The sequence below is a fragment of the Microtus pennsylvanicus genome, chromosome X (genome assembly GCF_037038515.1).
Source record: "Microtus pennsylvanicus isolate mMicPen1 chromosome X, mMicPen1.hap1, whole genome shotgun sequence".
In the NCBI taxonomy this organism is placed as follows: Eukaryota; Metazoa; Chordata; class Mammalia; order Rodentia; family Cricetidae; genus Microtus; species Microtus pennsylvanicus.
In genome coordinates this window covers 123053979-123079151 of record NC_134601.1, presented here as the reverse complement: position 1 = coordinate 123079151, position 25173 = coordinate 123053979, and the positions used below count along the sequence as shown (strand labels likewise).

General features: G+C 43.8%; 1 protein-coding gene and 1 pseudogene across 2 annotated transcripts in view; both read left to right on the top strand.

Moving 5' to 3' along the window:
- Prps2 (phosphoribosyl pyrophosphate synthetase 2) overlaps positions 1 to 25173 on the top strand; it is a 37453-nt gene that overhangs the window by 4605 nt on the left and 7675 nt on the right. The window contains exons 2-4 of one of the 2 annotated variants that reach the window (XM_075957172.1): positions 4479 to 4662; positions 13516 to 13614; positions 15142 to 15266. In XM_075957172.1, coding sequence (XP_075813287.1) covers positions 4479 to 4662; positions 13516 to 13614; positions 15142 to 15266 — 408 coding nt within the window. Of the gene's footprint in view, positions 1 to 4478; positions 4672 to 13515; positions 13615 to 15141; positions 15267 to 25173 lie in introns of both variants that reach the window. The other variant, XM_075957171.1, reaches the window with a different exon arrangement.
- LOC142841876 (small nucleolar RNA SNORA70) lies at positions 14568 to 14689 on the top strand (annotated as a pseudogene).

Genomic DNA, 25173 nt, shown 5'->3' with positions numbered 1-25173 from the left:
TTGATTCCATCTGAATGTATACATCCCCCTTGCCATATAATGTAACATATTCAAAGGATTAGGGTATAGATGGGGGGTATTCATTACTGGGACTACCACACCATTCTTATTGGGTGGGGAGGGGGCTATACAAAAAGAGGCTGTGTGCTGTATTTTGTCAGCCCTGAACTATGCAATACTTGCTTTCCAAATTAAATCAGCCCAATACTTGATGTAATTGTGCTACGTAAGTTATTTGTACGTATGTGCACATGAATGCTACGACACACGTAGACATCAGAGGACAACTCGGGAATCAGCTCTCTCCTTGCACTTGTAGAAGTAGGATTTTTCTCCTTCCTGCAATGCTATGTTCTCCAGGCGAGCCGCCAAGCTTTTGGGTGTTTCTGCCCTGCTGCAGGCTTCAGACTAGCTGACTCCCAAACTCAAGGCTGTTTGTCCTGCCCAAGCCTTGTGCCCTATTGTAGGAGTTCTGGGGTTGCAGATACATACCCAATCAAATTATCCTTCTACTTGATGTAATTGTGTGAATCCAATAGTTGGTACATCCAGCTTCTTCTGTGGATTCCAGGGACTGAACACAGGTTCTCAGGCTTGTGCGGCAAGCATCTGCTTTTATCTGCTAAGCCACCTCGTTAGCCCAAGCATTGTATTCATTCTTTAGCACTCAAAATAAGGAGATAGATTTCAGTTTCTTTCTGTTCTTTTCATCCTGGATTTACAGTGTACTGTCAACATCCATAACAGAGAGCCTTATGCAGGAGTGGGATCGAATATTAAAACCCATTTTCAGAGCCCAGCATGGTGGCACATGCCTGTAATTCTTTTTTTTTTTTACTGCTACGTGTTCTTTATTCCTTTGCACAAAAAAGTAGCAAGAAGGAGAAGGACAAGGGGTGATCTCCATGAGGTTTTTCATTTTTTTTAAAACACTTTGGTTTTTATTACTTTTTTAAAATTTATTTATTTATTAAAAATTTCCAAAAAAAAAAAATTTCCACCTCCTCCCATTTCCCTCCCACTCCCTCTCCCTCTCCAGTCCTAAGAGAAGTCAGGGTGTCCTGCCCTGTGGGAAGTCCAAGACCCTCTCCCCCTCCATCCAGGTCTAGGAAGGTGAGCATCCAAACAGACTAGGCTCCCAAAAAGCCAGTACATGCGGTAGAATCAAAACCCAGTGCCGTTATCATTGGCTTCTCAGTCAGCCCCATTGTCAGCCACATTCAGAGAGTCCCGTTTGATCACATGCTCGTTCAGTCCCAGTCCAGCTGGCTTTGGTGAGCTCCCATTAAATCAGGCACACTGTCTCAGTGGGTGGGTGCACCCCTCCCGGTCCTGACTCTTGCTTATCTTCTCCCTCCTTCTGTTCTTCATCTGGACCTTGGTAGCTCAGTCCAGTGCTCTGATGTGGGTCTCTGTCTCTATCTCCAATCTTCGCCGGATAAAGGTTCTATGGTGATAAGCAAGATATTCATCAGTATGGCTATGGGAGAAGGCCAGTTCAGGTATCCTCTCCTCTGCTGCCCAAGGACCTAGCTGGGGACATCTCCTTGGACACCTGGGAACCCCTCTAGAGCCAAGTCTCTTGCCAACCCTAAAATGGCTCCCTTAATTAAGATATCTTCTGCCCTGCTCCCATATCCACCCTTCCTCCATCTCAACCATCCTGTTCCCTCAAGCTCTCCCCAGTCCTCCCCTTCTCCCTTCTCTCTCCTTTCTCCTCATCTCCCCTTCTTCCCACCCCACCCACACCCACACCCCCATGCTCCCAACTTTTGCCTGGAGATCTTGTCTACTTCCAATTTCCAGGAGGATAAATATATGTTTTTCTTTGGGTTCACCTTTTTATTTAGCTGTAATTCTTTGACTAAGAAGGTGGAGGCAAAAGGAAGAGAAGTTCAAAGTCTGGCCGGGACTCCGAGTGTGTGCCCTCACACCAGATTCTGATGATGGATTTTTCAGTAGCTGTATTCAGTTTTCTCTATTCACTTTCTAGTATGGGGGATGGGCCCCCAGGGTTTCCTGTTTGTTTATGCTAATGCCCTCCCACTGAGCTCCATTCATAGCCCCAGGTTTCTGCCTCTTGTCTCAAGCTAAGTTACCTAGAAGCAAAATTCACCTGCTGTCCATAGTGTCCCGAATACAGCAAAGCTCCCAGCTATTGGAATAGGGTTGCCATTTTAAAATGAGAGTTCTATCAGCGCCGATCAGATTCTTTGTTGTCTGATACTCTGTGAAGGACGTGCCAGAGTGTGTGATGTTTTCTTCTCTGTGCAGCAGTCATATAACACGAATGGGCCGACTTTCCAATGCTGAGTACCCCAGATTCTCTAACTTCACATACAGATATTTTTAGACATATGATTTTCAAAATATTGGCCACTACTAAGTCTCTAGGAGCTACAGGATGACAGCTAGCAAAACAAGGAAGTATACCGTAAAGGGATACAGAAAATTTCTGACGGAGTGCAACAAAGAGGTGGCGAGAATCCCTATGGCAGCTGGGCCATCCATGTCAGCCAAATGTGGGGAAGATATGGGCAGAATGGGAAAGTGGAGATGTTCTTGAAGACTAGCACTAGGAGACTGCAATTATTCATGGGGGGTTGGGGTGGGATGTTAATGTGTAGTCAATAGAAAAGTCACCAGAGAAAGGCTAAGAGAAAAGACGCACACAAACACACACATGTCGAAGCTTGTGCGTGAAAGAAAAATACAAATGTTGGTTTTAGTTTACTTCACAGCTCAGCTCTGATCATCATGGAGAGTTCAAATGCAGCAGGCAATCTTTAGCTTGAATACTGATCTGTATTGCCATGATGATGAGGTCGGAAGCATCCATCCGTGTCGTGGAGCAGAGAGGAAGAGATAGATGTTAAACCCTCGTCTTCCGTAGTGAGAAGTCAATACCTGATGGACACCTCAGGAAAAATCAACTCAAGTCTCTCATGGTAGCTGGAGAATTGAAAATAAATCTCTCTCTAAAAAGCCATCAAAGATTGAAATTGGTTGTCTCCAGGCTGCTCAGAGAGAGAGAGAGAGAGAGAGAGAGAGAGAGAGAGAGAGAGAGAGAGGCTGGAACTCAGGAATCCTCTTATCTCAGCCTCCTGAGTACTGAGATTACAGGCTGAAGTAGCACACTTTGATCATGATTTGATTGTGTGCATGTGGTATGTAAACATGCTTCTTTGGTCATGTACATGTAGAGGCCAGAGGTCAGTACCAGATGTCTTCCTCCATCCATCTCTGCTTTACTTTTTGAGACAGGACTCTCACTCAACCTGGAGCTCATTTATTCAGCTGGCTGGCTGGTCAGCTAACGAGTTCCAGGGATCTGCTGTCTCTGCTCTCCCAGAACTGGGGTTAAGGAGGCCATTGCACCTGGCCTTTTTTTTTTAAAGGTTGGTTTTGGGGAGCCAAACTCAGGCCCTCTATGCATGTGCTGGAAGACACATTACCAAATGAGTCATCTCCCCAGCTCCCGTGATTTGAATTTTTAAGACAATATCCATGCTTAACTTTAATAACAGAAGAATTACCACAAGGAATTAACAGAGAAGGCCTAGAACTTAGAAAGGTTCTTTGTACGGTCAGCTCTTGACTGGCCTATGGGAACTTAGCTCTCACAGGGATTCCCACACCATTCTTTCATAAGAATGGCCTGTTGTGTGTGAACTATTAATGGCCAGAAAACAGTGTGGCTTACACTGGGCTCCCACCCGCCTGTTGCAAAGCTAGCATTTTGGTATGCACTAGGCAGTGGGGACTACACTGTTCAGCTTCCAATACAAAGCCTGGGCCCTAAGTCTCTGTGTCTACCCTAGTAGGTAACACTTGCCACTTGTCACAGCTCGCTACTGGACACTTTGAGGTGGGCTTCTGTGACTCCCCTCGGGAAGAATGCTTGTAAGTTTTCACCGAGATTGCCTGGTGTACTTTTCCCTTTGCTGATTTTGTCCTGTGTTCAAGCCATCTCATAAGTCACAGGCAGGATTGTGACTCTGTGCTGAGTCCCATGATTGGACCTGCTGGATTGCTGAAGTTGGAGGTGGTCTCAGGGAGTCATAGAACCTTGATATTACCCAATGCTGCGATGGCTTATTGTTAATTGTCAACTTGACAGAACCTAGGGTCACCTGGGAGATGGGCCTGTGAGCCAGCCTGTGGGAAATTATCTTAATTGTGTTCGTGGATGCAGAAAGGCCCATTCACTGTGTGTAGCTCCATTCTCCGGACTGGATCCCAGACTCTGTGAGTGGGAAGGGAGCTGAAAAACAACCTAAGTTCATAGTCTCTGTCCAACCGAGAGTGCAATGTGCACAGCTGCTTTGAAGTCCCGCCGCTTTAACTCCCCAGCCATTATGGGATGTACCTTGAAATGTGAGTCGAAATAAGTGCCCCCCCCCCACATTGTCACTTCTCTAGAGTGTTTTTAAACAACAACAGGCAAAGAAAACTAAGATGGCATTGTTCTTTTGTAGCGTTGAGATTGGTGAAAGTGTGAGAGGGGAAGATGTCTATATCATCCAGAGCGGCTGTGGGGAAATTAACGACAACCTGATGGAGCTGCTCATCATGATCAACGCGTGCAAGATTGCATCCTCATCCAGGGTAACTGCTGTGATACCCTGCTTCCCGTACGCCCGGCAAGATAAAAAGGACAAGGTAGGCGAGGTGTGTCTTGCCCTAGAAACCTGCTGTGCTCACCACCGTTTCCTTACCCATTAGTAGAGGCTCTGTAAGTTTGCAGGAGAAGTTGGAGAAAATACAGTTGTTCTTAGGCTTTATGAAACATGAGAAAAGTTGGAATTGAAGCAAGATTGAAGGAGCTTCTCTTGGTTGGTTAGGGTCACTATCATAAATTACCAGGAGCTGGGCAGATTTACAGAACAGGCAATTATTCTTTAGTTCATAGGCCAGATGTCTGAGGTCGAAGGATGTCAGTGCCATGCTTATTCTAGGGGAGAATCCTTCCTGACTCTTCCAAGTCCCCAGACACTCAGGCTTCTCTTGGCCCATGGCCCCATTGTTTCAATCTCTGCCTTTGTCTTCAAGACACTGTCACTAAATTTAAGGCCATCCTTATTCAGGGTGATCGCATCTCATGATCCTTCACTAATTCCATTTACAGAGATGCTACTTCCAAGAGGCATTAGTAGGTTCTGGGGCTCAGGACATGGACCTATCTTTCTGGAGGTCTCCATTTAACTCTTCATAATTTCTTCCAGCTTCCTCTAAGACCCTAGGGAAAAATCTTCCCTGCCTTGCCCAGCTCCTAGGGGCTTCAGGTATCCCTTCATTCTGGCTATACTCTTTCAGTCTCTGCTTCTGTCTTCTATGACATGGCTTCTTAAGTTCTGTGTCTCCACTTTTGATGTGGGATTCCCCTCTGTATGCTGTGAATACCATTGGTTAATAAAGAAATTGTCTTAGGTCTGTGATAGGGTAGAGTAGAGCTAGGTGGGGAAAACTAAACTGAATGCTGGAAGAAAGGAGGCGGAGTCAGAGAAGCCATGTACCCGCTGGAACCAGACGGAACTTTACCCAGTAAGCCACAGCCGTGTGGCAATACACAGATTACTAGAAATGGGTTAAATTAAAATATAAGAATTAGCCAGAAATATGCTTAAGCTATTGGCCAAACATAATTACAAATACTATGTTTTCTGAGTAATTATTTTGGGGCTGAGCAGCCGGGAACTAACAACACACTTAGAACACACTTCTATCCTATATTAGGACACTATAATCGGATTTGGGCCACTCTTATCCAAAATGACCACATCTCCATATCTTTACACAATAGCACCTTTCTACAGTGAGATCCCATTTCAGACTTGTAGGCAGGTATGAATTTGGGGTGACAGCATTCACTTTACAACAGTGATGACTTGAAGCTCTTGTTTCAGAAAAGCACTCAAGATTCTCCTAGATTCGAAAAGCAAAATAACCTGTATAAACATGAGTTCATGTCCTAAGATCTCCTTGAATTTTAATCCCAGCATCTTCAGGACCAGTTTCCAGAGTATGTGCCGCACCCAGGCAGTCACTCTGGGTTTCACTAAAATGGGACATGAAGAATTCCACTCAGCACTCAAGATACGATTTACTGTATATGGATAGAAAGAGTCAGCCAGTTTCTTCTATAAACAGCTCATTTTTATTGCACCTCCCCAACTGTGTATCTCGCAAACAGAGCTAGAGGACCATATATTACTGGCAGTTATGGGGGGAGGAGGAGGACGGACAGACGTGGCAGGGTAGGTTCAAAGTGACAGTAGTCACTGTGGCATGCATGTGTGTGTGAAACTGTAAAACAAATCAGAATCCACATTTATTTATGGACACATCTGACTCTCTATTTCATACGCCATAAAGTACTATTTTTATTTCCCCCTACTCAGTTAAACTTAAGAGCTCACAAGCAGTGGCAAACATGTAGCAGGTTAGGTTCCGTCTATAAGCCACACTGCATTAGGGTACTGCGGAACTTTACACTGACTTTTATGTTACTGAGACTAAAGGATTTATGCTGAGTGACTTATAAAATAGAGGGGTTTATTTAGCGGGACTGGAAAAGCCAAACTCTCGACTCTAGCATCCTGCCAGGTGTTCACAATATGGCAGAGAAAGGAGCTAGCCACATGTAGAAGGGATATGTGTGAGCAAGGAAGAAGAGAGTGGGAATGGACCAGCTTCTTTCTTTTCATAACACACTCTTGGAGGAAGTTGCTCACTGAGATGGTTAATTTTATTTGTCAATGTGACACAGCCCAGAATCACCTGAGAGAAGAAAAACCTCATGAGGGATTGGCTTGGTCGGGTTCTGTTCTGGGCTTGTCTTTGCAAATTATCAGGAATTCATGTTGGAAGACCCAGGGAGAAAATGGGCAACACCAGCCCTCTCTGGCTTGGGTTCTGGCTTGAATAAAAGAAATGTGAGCTGAGGATAAGCATTTATGCATTCATTCTCTCTGTTCCCGACTGTGGATGTGACTAGCTGCTTGAAGTCCCTGCCCCCTCCTGTTTCCCAGGATGATGAGCTCTATCCTAGAATCAGGAGGCAATTCAACCCCTTTTTCTTTAAGTTCTCTTTGTTTTATTACAGCAACCCAAATGAAACGGATTGGCAAGGGGTTTGCTGGTATGATTAATTTGAATCAAGTGTATTTCTTGTAGGTTTTATATTTTGTTTTTCACGCAGAAGATAAAATTACATTGTGTCCTCAGTAAATTGTTTTCCTTACAGGTGGCCTGTCAGCTTGGGGGGATAAGGGTGGCATTTGTTGGAACTGCAGATTCTTCTTTAAGGAACACAAATATTGGGAAACATTTGGTGGTGGCTGTTGACATCACTGATACATGGTAACATTTTTGAAAGTCGTATTTGCTCATTTCTTTTCTTGTTTTTATTCCCAGTTCTTTGATAAATAAACTAGCTCTGCCCCTTGCATTGCAGAAAATCTGTTGGTCTTTTGGTCTCTGTCCCCTGACAGATGGCATCTGCTGTGCCTACAAAAAGAACTCGATGGGTTTCTCAAAACATCAGTAACTTTATTTGTTACGTTTTTATTTCATTTAGTGTGGGGGTGGGGGTCTTTGAGTGTTTGGGTACACCTGGGAAGGCTTTGTCTTTTCCAGCATGTGAGTACCAGGCATGAAACGAACATATGTCATCAGGTTTAGTGACAAGCACCCTTACCAACCAAATCATCTCACCCGATCTTCTCACCCCCAGTGGCTCTGTTTCTCAGAACTGCATTGTATGACCAGCTATCTACCAGTTTCCCTGCTGTCAGATGTTTAGATATGTTTTCTATATGGGACCCTTTTTGAACATGTGTCCCATGCCTTTCCAAACCTAGTGGCAAATAAGACCATCATCCAGAGGGGAGGATATGATGACATTTGAGAAACACTGGGTGCAGCTCAGGAAACTGACACTTTCTGGTAGGGAAGCAACCAGAGCGGGGTTGTATTTTTTTTAGCACCCCTGCAACAGATTACTGCAAACGGGAATGGCTTTAGAGAGCAGCAGTGTCTTCTCTTCTAACTCTGAAGCTCAACAGTCCCAAACCAGGCACCAACATTGCAGCTGCGCCGATGAGTAGTACATGCAGTCGTTGATGGATGGGGTGAGCATTTCTCGGGCTTAGTTACGCTTTGACATAGTGTAGGTTTCCTATCATTGATCACTTCCCGCAGAACACTCTAGAGCAGGGGTTCTCAACCTTCCTAATGCTGTGACCCTTTAATACAGCTCCTCACATTGTGGTGACCCCCTAACCATAAAATTATTTTCATTGCTGCTTCATAACTGTCATGTTGCTACAGTTATAAATCATAATATAGATATCTGATATGCAGGATGGTCTCAGTGACCCCTGTGAAAGGGTCATTTGGCCCCAGGGAGTCAGGACCCACAGGTTGAGAACCACTGCTCCAGCGATTTAAAAGACCAGCCAAGGATGATTTTGCTGGAACCAAGTATCCACTCTTCGCACTGTTCTCAGCAAGTCTGATTCATGGCCACTCTTATATAGCTATGTAAGCTAAAGGGACTTGTAAGGAGGCCAGGACCCATGGACTGTTCTGGGGCCATGGCTTCTTTTACTTTTAATCTTACTTTTTTAGTGTGTATGTGTGTCTTTGTGTGTGTCTGTGTGTGTGTGCATGGGTGTGCCCCATGCCACACATGTGGAGGTCAGAGAGCACCTTGGTGGAGTCTGTTTTCTCCTTCCACCTTTATGTGGGTCCCGCTCAGGCTCGCAGAGCAAGCTCCTTCATCCACTGAGCTCCCTGGCTGGACCCTCCATCCATGACTTTGGATGGGTCTGTGTAGTCAGTATGACCCAAACGACAGTGAGGAAACTCATTCTCCCATTCGGTTTCATGGGTCAACCCGCCCGCCATTCAAGCTGTACCCCTGGCATTCCGGAAAGTTCTCACAATTCACTTCTTCCCTTGAGCCATGCAGCCTAGCTTGCTGGTAGGAAGCTGCTGGGTGATGGTAATGAAGATTTAGTAGGAAAAATAAGAAACGACTAGAACCTAGTACTGTACTTCATTTCTTAGCCTACTGTAGCCGTTTCCCAGTGTCTAGGAATTGTGAGGACACCAACCATGATTTGGGATGGAGGAAGGTACTTCTATTTTTTTTCTTCACTTAAGGAGGCAGAAAGCCAGGTGGTGTTTGAATATCGCAGAAAGCAATATGCTACACTTAATCTCTGGCCCGAAACAGAACATTCTTGTTGGCTATGGGAGGAGCTCTGGGCAGCCCTCCCAGGCCGCCTATTGTTTTTTGTTTTTTTCTCTTCCTTTGGGACTGCATTGCCCATAACCTCTAACGGCACAGAGGAATTCTGTGTAATTGCTTCTACCAAGAAGTACCTGCTGGAAATGCCCAGAAAATCTTGGGGTTTTAAACCATCTTACAAACTTGTTTCGTGTATTTTGACCCTTCGTCCTGTGTATGTGGAACAGTTTATTTAGCTTTGATTTCTAAGTACCAGAACCTAAGGGCAGCTTCTCACAGGAAAGAAACTGTTTCATAAACGACCACTTAAGACAATGGAATATTCACACAGGAAAATGGCAATGATGTCATAGTCATTGTCAAAGGCATGACGTAAGTCCTAGACTTGCCAGTTTAGCAGTGAACCAGCTCAGCTTTGAATTCCAACACCAGTTTTCCCTTTCTGAAGGTCAATTACACTCTGCAACTTCAGGCCCTCACCTGTATGCTAAGGACCGTCTTAGCTACTATGGATGAAGATCCTGGCCTATTGTACACAAGCAGACGAGCTTTCTGAAAAAAACCAAGTGTTGAGATTCAGGGCTGTGTTGAGATTCGAATGGTTCTTGTGACAGCTCAACTTCTATTTTAGTGCAGAAACTGACATAGCCAATATGCAAATAAATGGGTGTGACTGTGTTCCAAAGGTACTTTATGTATGCCTGGTAAAGTCTGGATTTCAATGTCACATTCAAATGCTACAAAATCTTATTTTTGACTGTTTTCCAGTGCTTTTCTAAGTGTGGAGACCATCCCTAGCCCCAACCAAGGCATCAGGCAAGTCTAGCCTGTGAGCTGACGTTTGCTGGCTCTTGTAGGAGACACTCAGTAATTACTGGTTTTCTGCTTTTGAGAGAACAGCAGGTTGTAAGCCGGGCAGGGGATAATTACTTCTGAGAGAGTAAAGAGCTGTCAACTTGGATTTTTTTCTTCTTTTTTCCAAATAATTTGTAAGGTCATCTTCATATTTCAATGATAAAGTGATCGACACAAGTCTCTGGAATCTTGGACTCTGCATACATGTGTGTGTTTGTGTTTGGGGGAACACGTATGTGCACGAGTCCTGTATACATCTGTGTGCATGAATAAAAACACAAGCTCAGACGTCATTCTTCTGGTGTTCAGTGCTGTCTGTCTTTGGGGGTTTGTTTGTTTTTGTTTCGATGAGGTTTCTCAGCGGCCTAAAACTTGTCAGGTATGCTAGGACAGCCAGTGAGTCGCAGGGTATATGTCAGTCCCCACCTCCCCAGCACAGGGATTGGAAGCACTTGTCACCACACCACAGCCTTTTGATGTGGACTCTGGGGCTTGAACTCAGATACTCACATTTGCAAGGTAAGCGCTTTCTTTACCTGCTCTTTAAATGCCACACTGATTTTTCTCTCTGTAGACTTGTGATGACTTAAATAAGAATGGCCCCTGTAGGCTCTTATGTCTGAATTCTTGGTCTGCACTTGGTGGAGCTGTTGGGAAAGGATTGGGAAATGTGGCGTTGGAGCAGGAGGTGTGTCACTGAGTGTGGACTTTGATGTTTTAAAAGCCCACATCAGGCCAGGCCCAGTCTCTCTCCACACCTCCTGGTTGTGGGTAAGGCGAGCTCTCAGCACTGCTCCAGTACCACGCCTCCCATCTGCTACCGTGCTCCTCACCGTGATGGTCTTAGATTCACCTCTGAAATTGCTAGTAATCTTCCAATTAAATGATTTCTTTTGGAAGTTCCCTTGGAAGCTGTAATATATACGCCAAGGACGTGGTACAGACCCACGTTGGCCCTATAATAGCTGCTTAGGTCTCTGCGAATTCATAGGACCTTTGCTCATGTTGACTTAAAGGGTCTTGTTTTCTTGGTGTCTCCTCTGGCTCCTACACTCTTTCTACCCCCCTCTTCCACAGGGTTCCCTGAGCTCTAAAGGGACAGATTTGATGGAGGTGTTCCATTTAGGGTTCAGTGTTTCAAGGTTTCTCCCTCTTGGCATATTGTCTGCTTGTGGGTCTCTGTATTTGTTCTCATCTGCTGTAGGAGGAAACATCTCCCATGACGGCTGAGCAAGGCAGTGATCTATGAGTATAGCAGAATGTCATTACGAGTTATTTTAATCACTACACAGTCTTCAATTTTTATACCAGTATTATTTGGTTTCACCCTAGGTCCTTGGACTATATAGTCAAAGTTTCTTGGTCAACTAAGTTTCACTTTAGAAGAGAGGGATTATTTCCGGAGTTCTTATAGGTACTTTAAATTGCAATATTTGAGCCAGGCCTTGAAGGATCAGTCACACAGGTATAGATCTGGGGTGAGAAGGGGCAGTTGAATATGTGAGACAAGACATGGCATTCTCTAGAGCAAACAGGGAAGGGCACAGGAGCAGAGGCAAGGGAGAGCAGTTTGGAGTTAGCTACAGCCAGACTGACCTCAGTCCTTTGGATATTAAAACTGAGAAAATTTGATTCTTTCCCAAAGGCAACATGGAATACCATACAGAAGAGTTAAAAAAAAAACAAGAAAAAGAGAATGTAAGTAATGATGAATAGTTAGTATAGAGAAGACTAAACCAAAACAAAACCCACCTTTTGAAAATAAGGAAAAGAGATGCTGGATAGATGAGTTCGTGATAACCAGCACAGGCTGCTGTTCCGGAAGTCCTTTCTTTCAGTTCCCAGCACACACATGGTGGTTCACGGGCATCTGGAACTCTAGTTCCAGGGGATCGAACACCCTCTTTTGGCCTCTGAGGGCACTGCATGCATACATACAGGCAAAAAAGCCACACACCTAAAATTAATTTTAAAAACTTTAAAGAAAAACACTCCCCCTCTAACCTCAGCACTCTGGAGGCAGCTTCAGGCGGATTTCTGTTAGTTCGAGGCCAGCTGGTTGTACAAAGCATACTCCACTACATCTAGGGATCTTACAGAGTCTGTCTCAGAAAAGGAAAAACAGGAAAGCCATCCCCATCGTTTCCAGAAAATCTGTTGGTAATGTTAGGGGTATTTCCTCCGATTCCTTATGTGTGTGTAATTAATGTAAAAATAATATATAAATGAGTATGTTTATATATTAATAATGTTGATTGTATACTATTAATTTTATTGATTATACTTATAAATGTATACATTTTATAGATATATTTTATTATAAGGGGATATGTAGTTCTTTTTGAAACAACAGGATCTTGTTTGAAAGGAAATAAACACATTATTAACATTTTCATATAATTTTCAGGTTGTATTTTTGTGTGTGGCTTGTGTATGGGCATGCAATGCTATTAATAACTAACTATCTCCACCTACATCATGTCTGGACTATGTCTAGTGATAACTGTGTGGACTCTTTGGTTGCTTTGATGTGGACATTTTCATTGCCAATGATTTATGATGTGGAAACTAAAGCTATAAAGAAGTTAGATAACTTTAGAAAAGGCATAAGGACAGTGATGACAATGAACTTGTTTCTCTGAACGTTGAATTCTCAATTGCCTATAAGTGTTGTTTGTTTGTTGTTGTTGTTGCTGCTGCTGAATTTGTAGTAGGGTTAGCTTTCATCTCTCAGGGCATGGTACTTCTTTCATAACTGGACTTTGGGGCCTTGGATAAGCTCTTTGATGGTGTTTTGGCTTGGGAGACTTCATATATTTCGTTGTTTCCTTCTAGAACACTCTTAGCCTAGCACTGGCTAACCTTCCCTTTAAAGTGATCTCTTAAGCCGTCTTGTTGAACCTCCTCATGCTTCCTTACTATTTGAATTATAGAAACTGTAATGTCAAGTATATTCAGTTTGACTTTATTCCTTAGATATTTGTATTCTACTGTAGTGTCAGGTGCATAGCCTCATAGTAGGATACAGAAGGCCGGAGATGTAGTTTAGATGGTAGAGTGCTTGCCCGGGATACAGGAAACCTTGGGTCCCAGCCCCACTACCACAGAAACTGAGCATGGTAGCACATGCCTAGATCGTGGTCATCCTTGGTTGCATTAGTGAGCTGGAGATCAACCTGGGCTATATAAGATCCAGGCTCAAAAACCAACAGTGGCAACCAATGGTCAATATTTAGTAACCAAATGCAATGTGTCAAATGTATCTTTTGTTATCATAGCTTGTAATTCTCCTTAGTTACATCCATGCCAAACCACCCATTTGGTTTCCTCATGAATATCTTTGCAAAAGGACTCTAACAGTTTCCATCTTTGTCTGATATTAAATCCCTGTTTCTATTTTTTAGAGTCGTGCTCCAATTTCTGCTAAACTTGTGGCCAACATGCTGTCAGTTGCTGGGGCCGATCACATCATCACCATGGACCTGCATGCCTCTCAGATCCAGGTACCAGCATTGTCTTTCTGCCCATGGTCAGGTCCTAACTCTCTGTACTTAATTTTGCAAGGTTTAAGAGTTTGCACAGCTATTCTCTGGGCTGTTTGTCTTTCCTGTTTTTGCTGCCATCCCTGTCACACCTTGCCTCCAACTCCTTTTGGAGGAGCAAGGAATACCTTTCATGTGCTTTGCGATTCCACCTAAACATCTGTAAGATAGTTAAAATGATAGCACTGTAGTATGCACTGTGTGTATTTGTGTGCACTTGTGTGCGCATACACATGAAGGCAAGGGGTCAACACCGGATGTTCTCAGCGATCACTCTCCATCTTGTTTTTTATGACGGGATCTTTCACTGGACCCAGAGCTCATTAATTCAGATAGATTGGCTAACCAATGAGCTCCAGGGATCTTCCCGCCTCTGCTTCCCCAGCACTGCTGCTATAGGATATGCACTATCATGGCCAGCTGTTTTATGGTTTCTGGGGATTCCAATTCAGGACATGATGCTTGTACAACAAGTATTTTACACATCTACGCTCTGAGCCATCTCCCCAGTCCTGCCATACACATTTTTAAGTTCTTCATACCTTCCTTCTTCTGTCATTAAAACAGGTCACATTTCACAGTGCCTGCTTATGGTAAGTAATGACTGTGAAGTATTTGATTTGTGGTAAGTGCTAGGACCACAGCAATGACAAAAAGCCACCTGCTTTCCCCTCTGCCCTGCAGTGCTGTTCTTTCCCTTGGTGCACTGACCATCACATAAATATTGGAGCATGCCCAGAAAAGGGATGGACCAAAAGATGGCTTGTAACATCTCTACCATTAGATTTAATTCTGTTACAATTAGCCAAAGGGAGAGAGTTATATAACGGTAACATTTGGATAAGTAATTCAAATATGATTTAGAGATAGCAGTTATCTTTTTAAAAAAATCTTTTTTTTTTCTTTTAAAAAACCTTTATCCAATTATGCTTCCTATGTTCCTTTCCTCCTGGGGCCTGGTGTGCAGTAGCAGCCAATAGCAGCCTACTTGGGATGCTGCTCGTGTGGGTTTCTCTAAGAGACCTCAGAAACAGAATTTTCTGCTAGATAGTCGTGTCTCTTTTCTCATGCTGTCTCTAGTTTAGACTTCAGATAGATATATGGAGCACGCTTGAGAAGCTCCAGAGCACAGTAGCCAGGCCATCATGTTGATCTGTACCAACCTGCAGAAAAAGGAACGTGATTGAGACCCTGCACAATCAAGTTCAAGGTCCCCTGACTGCCAGAAAATCCACATCTCAAAGAATTGAGACTTCACCAAGTTTAATGCAGATGAGTTGGAAGGCATAGTAGCTGAGAAGCAGCTTTTCCCCAGTGAATGTGGGCCAAATACATCTCCAGTCATGGTCCCTTAGACATGAGATAGGCCCTGTACTCCTGAGGGTTTCCACTGTGCTGAACCACTGACACCACCAACCATGTACTCTAATAAACCTCATACTCAATCAGAAAACAAGCCTGCAAAGTGACATTGATTTCTCTCCTTAGGGATTCTTTGATATCCCTGTGGATAATTTATATGCAGAGCCTGCAGTTCTTCAATGGATTCGGGAGAACATCACTGAATGGAGAAACTGTATTATTGTTTCCCCCGATGCTGGAGGAGCCAAAAGGTACCACGCAAGCGATGCCATGCAGATTTCTGTCTCTACCTGCTGCTTTCCTGCTTTCTGTATTTCTCTGTGTCTTAAGTTAGAAGGCCTGCTTTGTGTCCTGGAGACATAGTTTGCTGCTTAAGCTATTGCCCTGCAAGCTTGACGGCTGGAGTTGACTCTGCAGAACTTAGATAAATGCTGGGTGTGTTTAATGATCTGCCTCTGAGTTCAGCCTCGGAATGCAGAGAGAGGGGAATCCCCAGAGCTGTCTGACTGGCTTGGACTTTAATTCAGAGACACTGCCTCAATGAAGAAGATAAAAGAACACTCAAGGAACATTTCTGACATTAGCCTGGGACCTCCATGTCTGTGTACACACCACACAAAACTACATGAAGAACATTTTATAAAAGTGCTCTCTCTCTCTCTCTCTCTCTCTCTCTCTCTCTCTCTCTCTCTCTCTCTCTCTCTCTGTCTCTCTCTCTCTGTGTGTGTGTGTGTGTGTGTGTGTGTGTGTTGCTGAAGACAGATAGTACTCAATGCCTCATAGATGGTAAGCAAGTACCATTGAGCTATATCCCTTTCCCCAGGAAGCTTGCTTTTAATTATATAACACTGTATCCTATAAATGAGCCACTAAATAGGCCTTAGGCTTTGCCTAGCACAGAAGCCCGTCACTCTCTCCGCATTTCACAGCATTCATGAAAATACAATGAACACATATATACTCTCTATAAAAAGGGTTTTAGTTAACAGTTGACTGAATTAGTCCTTTTTTATTGATTGTTATTGAGCTCTACACTTTTCTTTGCTCCATTCCCTGTCTCACCCCTCCCCTTCAACCCTCCCTCAGGGTCCCCAAGCTCCCAGTTTACTCAGGAGAGCTTGTCTTTTTCTACTTCCCATGTAGATTAGATCTATGTATGTCTCTTCTAAACCCCAACACATGACTAGAGTAGCCAGAATAGAACCCGAAATAGAATTGCAGAGAAATGTATGTCTGAGGAGCAACAAGAGTGGGAAATAGCGACTGCCTGCCCGTATACAGATGGTGCTGGGGGCTGTACTCGGGTGGCCTGGCGAGTAGGACTGAGTTGGGAAAGGGCAGTCAGCTTGGCCTCTCCCACCTATGCAGGGATCTCCAGAAAGCAGGCTGCTGAAGGCCAGACCCTGGCCAATAAGCAGAGCCTTTGGATAAGGGAGAAAGTAGCCACCCACGAGAAATCCAGCCCCAAGCCTATGCCACAGGCAGGTGAATGCAGCATCTCCCTGGGGTACCCGACTCCCTGGGCTAAGAAAATGAATGCAAACGTTAGTCCCAGGCTGTAGCAGCCCTAAGGAGAAAGTTTGAGTTGGTCAGGGAGCAGTTACTGAACAATGTGACCTGCCGTCTGATTATCTAAAGCCAGCTAGCCCTGAGGGCCTGATGTACCTGGACTCAGTTGTGTATAGCCTTCAGGCACAGCCAGCCAGTGCTTAGGAGTGCTAGAATGATTGTCAAGTGAGCAAGTTCACGGACAAGCTAGCCAGCGCCATCATGGCAGCCTAAGAAAGTAGCACTGAGTGGCCAAGTCAATCAGCATCATGGATGAGCTTCCAGGAATGTGTGAGCCATTAGAGCGCACGGGGATGAGGTTGCAACAAGAATAAGTAAGAAGGTAGTGCTGCTCAGACACACTGCTTACTGCAAAGTGAAGCTAAACACCCTGAACCTTGCAGAACTTACCAGCCGCTCTCTGGGAAGATAAAACATGGCAAGAGTCTATTGCCAAAGTAGGGAAAGGTAGGAGAGACCTCTACCCACCAGCTAAAGTAAAGAGGCCCAGAAATGTGAGTCTAGTGTTGGAATCCAGGGTCAAGAATCGCCATTGGACTTCTGAAGGACTCAAAAGTGCAATGACCTTAGGTGTGGCCCAGTGGTGGAACATTGCTAGGCATGCCCATTGCCCCGGGTTCCATCCACAGCACTACACAGACACACTGGAGTACGCACACATATGCACACGCACACACATGCATGCAGCTTCTCCCCAGTGTTGATATCTTCATCCACCTACAGCCCAGCCACAGACCTAGAATGACACTTAGGAATTTAGGAATGGCCTACAAAGCAGTCTCAGGGCCCATCCAGTACAGTGTAGGCCCTGATTCTCAGGAGAGCACAATTGTGCTCACAACTGGTGTCCAGTAGCCACTTTGGTTCCCTGCACAGAAGAGGAGAAGGAAAGAGGGCCAGTTACTTGAGAGGGACCTCTGACACTGGCCGGAAGTGCCTCTGCACAGGAAGGAGATACATAAAAGTCAGCAGCAGTTAGGGTAGCTAACTCCCAGCTAGGCATGGGTTGGGCTTGGTGCCCAGAGCATGATGGGACCAATTGTGACCTTGGTCAATACATTGAGGTTTGCCTGGGTCTTTTTAGCAGTGTGAGTGACTTTGCAGCGTCATTTCTCCTGGAAATGCTTGCAGTTGCTATGGAAGCTTCCCAAAGTCACGAGGTAGAATATCTATTCACATCTATCAGATCCCTCCTAGGCCAAAGGGTCCAGGAGTATTAGATACCTTGGGTTATAATAGCAGGTGCAGGTTGTAATTCATATGCCTATAGCTCCCCATGTAAATATAAAGCTAAGTGCTTTTCAGTATATTCTCATATTTGTGCAATTGCCACCATTATCCATCCCTAGGATACTTCCATCACATCAAGAGGAAAGAAACCCCATGCCCATTGGCAGTTGCCAGCCATGTCCCTGACTCAGCCTCTAGCTATACCAGCTCACCTGCCTGGGACTGCACTCAGAGACATTTTCATGTCAATTGATCATGCAGTAACTGACCATCTTGTCTAGCATTAAGAACAAAATAGAACTTTGGTCCAAGTAAGTCTAAAGAATAATGGATTCCCTAGAGTTCTTTTGGCCTTTTCCTTTTTCTTATCACAACTATCTCTATGTGCAGACAAAAAAGCATTCATGCTTTCAGAAAGACAATTTGAAGTAGGGACAAGGGAGATGGCCCAGCAGCTGCAGGTACCTGCATCGAAGCCTGACTAGCAGAGTTTGATACCTGGGAGCCTCGTGGTAGGAGGAGAGACCTGACTTCCGCAACTTATTATTTTTTTATTTTTTATTTTTTTTGGTTTTTCGAGACAGGGTTTCTCTGTAGCTTTGGTGCCTGTCCTGGAACTAGCTCTTGTAGACCAGGCTGGCCTCGAACTCCCAGAGATCTGCCTGCCTCTGCCTCCCGAGTGCTGGGATTAAAGGCGTGCGCCACCACCGCCCAGCTTTTTTGTTGTTGTTGTTGTTTGTTTGTTTGTTTTTTATTTATTTATTTATTTATTTATTTATTATGTGTACAGTATTCTCGGTATTCTCTCTGCATGTATGCCTGCAGGCCAGAAGAGGGCACCAGATCTCATTACAGATGGTTGTGAGCCACCATGTGGTTGCTGGGAATTGAACTCAGGACCTTTGGAAGAGCGGGCAATGCTCTTAACTGCTGAGCCATCTCTCCAGCCCCTGCAACTTATTATTTGATGGCCACACTTTTGCCCTGGTATTTATACATGTTCACACACATACATGCACACACGTACACGCACACAAGCACACAGTAGTAAAAAAATTAAAAGAAATTGAAGAATCGTACAAAAAGTGACTCAGCTTTGCTAAGCACTGCTGTTCTTTCTGATGTTAGGATAGTGTGCAAACACAGATGGCCCCTTTTTCATAAACACAGCAGATAATGCGCTACGGTTTGAGCATGGAACGGTTCCCACAGCCTCCTGTGGCTGCACACTTGCTCCGCAGCTGCTTGGCAAGGTACAGTGTGGCTAGAAGTGGGTCACTGTTGGGTGGGCCCTGTAGTTTATAGCCCTGATCAGCTTCTTCTTGGTTCTCTGCTTCCTGTTCCCCTAAGATGTGGCAAATATGAGCCACCTGCTCCTGCCACCAAGAAGCTGCCTCCTCCCAGCCACTTCCCGCCATGATGGGCTTCATTTCCTCAAACAATGAGCCCAAGTGAAGCCTCTCCTCTCCTCTCTGCGTTTCTTTTCTTTTGGGTGTTTGAACACCAGTAAAAGTAGCATAGATGCTGTGCACACTTCGCCACTGAGATTTTTTTTTTGCGTTTGAAACAATTTATTTAAAAGCTGGGTTGTGGATTTTGTATTTCCACTGACCACCATAGCTTATGTTACCTATAGCATCAAAAGGCTGTGACATAGCTTAGTCTGAAGGACAACCCATCTATTTTTTAAATTTTTCTTGATAGTATTAAATGGGTTCACAAAATGATCAAAAGCAATTGTCAGAAACAAACTAGAACAGAAATAGCTATTAGTAGAATTCAGATCAACACCTTTCCATTTTTTTTGTTTTTTTTAAATTTATTTATTTATTAAGGATTTCTGCCTCCTCCCCGCAACCGCCTCCCATTTCCCTCCCTCTCCCCCGATCAAGTCACCCTCCCTCATCTGATTGGAAGAGCAATCAGGGTTCCCTGACCTGTGGGAAGCCCAAGGACCGCCCACCTCTATCCAGGTCTCCTAAGGTGAGCATCCAAACTGCCTAGGCTCCCCCAAAGCCAGTATGTGCAGTAGGATCAAAAACCCAGACCCAAGGATCTTACAACAGAAGTATTTGAACAACCTAACGCCACTGAGATTTTTAAAAGACGTACTTGCTATAGTTTAGCAGTAATCTCATGGTTATGTAACAGAGGTTCTTGATCATTTTTTTAAGGGAGGAAGGATCTGGTCTGGCTTGTGATTTGAAGGTACAGCCTATCATGGCCAGGGTGGCAGCAGCTAGTCACATTGTATTCTTGGTCATAGAGCAGGCATAAATAAATGCTGGTTCCTAATATTCCTTCTCTGTTTATTCAGTGCAAGAAACCATTCCAGGGTGTAGTACTGCCTGCATTCAGTTACATGGTTGTTTTTACAGCTATATAATAGTCCCTCGTGTGTATGTGTGTGTCCTCATTTCTGTGATTTCTTGCCACTCACTCATACATAGGCCCTGTAGTTTGTGTAGTTCAGAGGCAGCAGACTTGCTTTGACATTTTACATACTTGTCTAAGTAAGGTAGATTCTTAGAAATAGAACTGCCAATCCAAAGGGGCAAGGCATTTGCGTTTTGGTGGACAATGCCAAAAGTGGCTCTTTCAGAATGATATTCTGGATGGCATTATCCAGTATGGCTGCCAGTATCTTGGTACCCGGCTCTGCTCACATAGCATATGATTGGTTTCAGTTAACATATCAGGCAGGTTACCTGTGGTATTTCTTTCTGTGAGCTCAGGTTGTTAGGCGCAAGGTCCAGCATCCTTTCTGGCATGACGGGTTTTCTATGAGAGCTGGTGTTGTCTTGCGGAGACTCTGACCTGTGGATTGGCAAAGGTAGGAAATCCCAGCTCTGCTTTTCATGAGTGTCTCGGCCATTTTCTCAGAATTTTAATGTCCTCTCCCTTTTCTATTCTTATTCCCTGAAGAACCTGGAAAACCATTGTACAGTCCTGCTTTCTTCACATTCTGTCTTCTAGACTTATGAAGCACTTGGCTTTCTCCTAAAATTTTTCTTCTCTTGCGATTTTAGATATTTTAAAGGCCTCTTTTTCTCTTTTTAATGTTCTGATTTTTCTTGCATTTGACATTTATTGGGAAATAAAAAGTAAAATAAAAGTCCAATTCCCCCTCTCCTCCACCAGCTATCTAGTCATTCAAGAACTATTAAAACACCCATCCTCTCTCTACTGGTTTGAAACAACATCTTTTATTATATGCCAAGTTCCTCTATCTACTTGCTGGTTCCTACTTTGAAAAATCACAGAAGAGGACTTGGGAGATGTGCAGTGGGTAAAGCGCTCTTTCTGCTCAAGCGTTAGGACTTGCATTGAAGTTCCCCAAAGCCAGGCATGGCCCCATACCCCTGTAACCTTAGCATGTGAGGGGGAGAGACAGAATGATCACTGGCACTTGCTAATTGCCAGTCGAGCTCCAGGTTCAGTGAGAGACCCTGCCTCAAAATATAAGGTAGGAACTGATAGTCGAGAAATGTGGTGGCTTTCTCTAGCCTCTAGACATATGTACCTACAACACGGATGCGTAGGTACACTGCATCACACATGCAGAGACAGGCAGACAGACAGAAATACAGAGACTAGACCAGAGTAAGTAAGTGAGCAAGTTTAAAATGCTCTTTTGTGTACGACTCCTCGGAGCACTCTCTTCTAGCCACCCCTGCTCCCGCTGCTGGGAAAGACTGGCTTTTTAAGGGTATACATGTAGGAATTTGTGTCACCTCCTTTTTCTTTACCTTAAGTGTCTTCTATACTTCTTTGTCATCGTCCTATTTTGGAATGAGGTATTCTCCGACTGACAGTCCTGCTGGAACACCCTGGCAGGTAGTATGTGATCTATACAGTGGATATCTTTGGTTTCTTTTGCTTAATGCAAAAAGTCATATTTCACTAGAGAAAATATCATCTTATCATCTATCTGGGAAATCTAAGACTGATGTTTTAGAGAAAACTTTGGGGTGACATCTTTTCAAGTAAAGCTTTATCTTGCCACAGGAGGTCACTCTTGGGTAGTCTTTGAAGCTTAATTGAACTGATGAGGAACATAGACCAATAAGAAAGAAGCAATATATAGTAAATATATATACACATGTATATGTGTGTGTGTGTGTGTGTGTGTGTGTGTGTGTGTGTAGCAGCTAACTATAAAGTGATGTAGGAAGTGAATGAAACTGGTTTCTTAATATATAAACTTTTTCTTATTATGCTCTTTGCTCATATGCTATAAAAATTCAAGAGCTGGAAAGAAAAAAATATATAACTATCTTATAACATTAGGGACACCAGTAGGAAAAATTTGGTGCATTAGATGTCCTGAGAAGTCATATTCACACACAAAGAGAAAAGAGTGGAAACCAAAATCACACATATGGACCTGGCAATAGTAGTGAAAGGGCTCAGCAGATCAAGATGCTTGCGACACAGCCTAATGACCCGAGTTCAATCCCCAGAATCCACCACTTACAAGAGTTGTCCTCTGACTTCCATGGGCATAGAGTGGTCTGGGCATCCTGCACTCACACCCCCATTCTGCTAATAAATAACATTTAAATCATAATGTGTAGATGGAGAGATTGCTCAGTGAGCAGAGTGCTCGCTGTCTAAGCATGTTGCCCTGAATCTGTCCCCCAGCATCAACAGAAATGCTTAGGTGTGGCAGTGTGTGTCTCTAACACCAATGAGGCAGAGACACACAGATTCCAAGGCTCAGTGAGAGACCCTATGTGCAGTCATAAGGTGGAGAGTGACAGAGGAAGACACCCAGCACCAACCTCTGACCTCCCCACAGCCATGCACCAATCAAAACTAATGTCTATTTTCTTCCCATCTAAGATTTCTGGGATACCTCACTTCTGAGAAGCACATGTTAGTCTCCAGTGTGTATATGGATTTAGGTCCATGCAGCTGTCTCAGGAAATGATAATTTTACAGTGACCCAGGGGTTTGGGGGCCAGAATCTATCCCTTTCTCTTATGCTACATGAACCAGCAAGTAACTGATGTGGCCGGAGCTTTTACCCAGGTCAGATGTTCAAGCACCTCAGTGCCAAGAGCCACATAGTTCACCTTTCTTTTCCTGGCCTCTGTGCCTGTCTACCTGCCTGTTTGCAGGGGGATTATGATCTTCAGCCTCGACTTCATGGACTTAGAACCTGAGCCACAAATGGTAGTGTCTCCCATTGCAGTGCTGCAGACCAGGGCCCTTCCCGTTCCTCAAAATAAATACGAATTCTTTGGTATCTACCTTTTACATAATCTTCCCAAGTACCTTTTTTTTTGAAAAACAAAAACAAAAATGCTGTCTGATGTTCTGAGAGACCTCCTTTCCCTAATCCAAGTTTAAAAGGTTTAACATGAAATTGGCATCTATGTAGTATATACTTGAAGATGATTATGGGGCAAAATTTTTTTTGCCTGCCTTCAAATTACAGGTTTCTTCTTTCAATTAACTGTTAAAGCAAGGAAGCTGTTGGTAGACAGACACCTTCAGAAGGAAGGATGTCTGCTCGAATGACTAGAGTTTTGACTCCTACTGTGGATTTTTAGAGTTGAGCTTTCAGGTTGTATAGTTTGTACATATCTTCATGCTGCCTTCACTGCGGAAGTACAATTTTAGTGTCTATAGACTCATAGCCTGACTTCATGGTGGATGCTGAGAATTTGACTGCCAATCCGACAGCTGTTCCTTTCTATGGGACCTATTTCACCTCTTTTAAGATGTCTGGTCTTCTGTTCATGAAATTGCTTGGGAATTCTTTCATTGCATTTATTGGTCAAAGTAACATGTCTTCTAGTCATTCTGGAAAATTCTCAGGCATTGTTTTGTGTTTTTTTAAGTGGTGTGTGTGTGTGTGTGTGTGTGTGTGTGTGTGTGGCCAGAGGTCAGCCTTGGGTGTCATTCTATAGCAGCTATCTGCTTGTTTTTTGTTTTGTTTTGTTTTGTTTTGAGATGGGCTTTTCCACTCTGACCTGGAGTTCCCAGATAGTCAGCCTGGCTGACCAGTGAGTGCCGGGGATCCTCCTATCTCTACATCCTCCAGAACTGGAATAAGAAGCACACACGACCACATCCAACTTTTAGGCAGATGCTGGGGCTTCAACTCGGGTCTCTGTGTATACCTGGCAAGTGCTTTACCAGCTACGACATCTCTCTGGTCTCTTTTTTTCTCTTGACAGACTACAGCTACTCCTGCCATATTGTCACTCTGCCATTCGTGACTTTGAGCTCGTGAACTTTCTCTTTCTCTTTTTGTGTTACATTCTGAACTATAACTTCATCTCATCTTTAATCTACTCTATATTAGATATTTTCATTTTGTTAGCCACCGTGTTTTAAATTTCAATAAAGTTTAAATGTATTTTCTATTTCTCAACTTTCTATTTTCTCAAGTCTTGATTGAACATTCTTCATTACCCTTTTATTATTATCCAGGGATCCATTTTATTTCTTTAAAACATGAAACAATTTTTTTAGCCTCTTTTCAACTAATTCCAGTGGTTCATTCTTTGGACTTAATGTTTCAGTTACAACTGTTTCTGGCTTCCAGTTTGGGTGTCTTATTATCCTTGGATGTCTTATGTCCACTTTTTTTTATCAGAAAAGTTTCTTTGTAATCCCTTGGAGAACTATCCCAAATTATCACTTTAATTTCAACTCTCTGCTTGAGGGTTTTTGCTACATAATAATGGGAACTGAAATAAACAACCATCGGGATAGTGGAAATGTGGCATGTTCTAGTGGAGATAGTGGAATGTTCTAGAAAAAACTGTCCTTCACCCAGAATTAGAAACAAGGCAGGGTAAATATCCTTCCCATTGACTGGGGTAGCAGGACAGGATTTATTGGTTGCTATTCTGGACGGAAAATGTGTAGCACCCCTGTATTACACAGAGGTTTCCTACTAGATTCTTCTTTCACATGGACCTAGGTTTAGTCTCTCAACATCACCACCCCAACAATCTCAGTAGCAAAGCAGAAGCTTAAGATAGATTCTTAGGGGGTCAGACAAGATCTCCTGGGTAAATTGGGAGCATGGGGACCTTGGGAGAGGGTTAAAGGGGAAGGAAGAGGCAGGGAGAGGAACAGAGAAAAACAGAGAGTTCAATAAAAATCAATTAAAAATATTTTTTAAAAGACTCTTAGGGGGCTGGAGAGATGGCTCAGGGGTGAGAAAGCACTTGCCATTCTGACTTTATAGAATACCAAAACTGGATTCCCAGTACCCATGTCAGGCAGCTTATAACCACCTGCAACTCCAATTCCAGGGGATCCCATTCCAAATTCTGGCACCCATGGGCACCTGTGTGCATGACCGCATGTGTGCACACACACACACACACTGTTTAA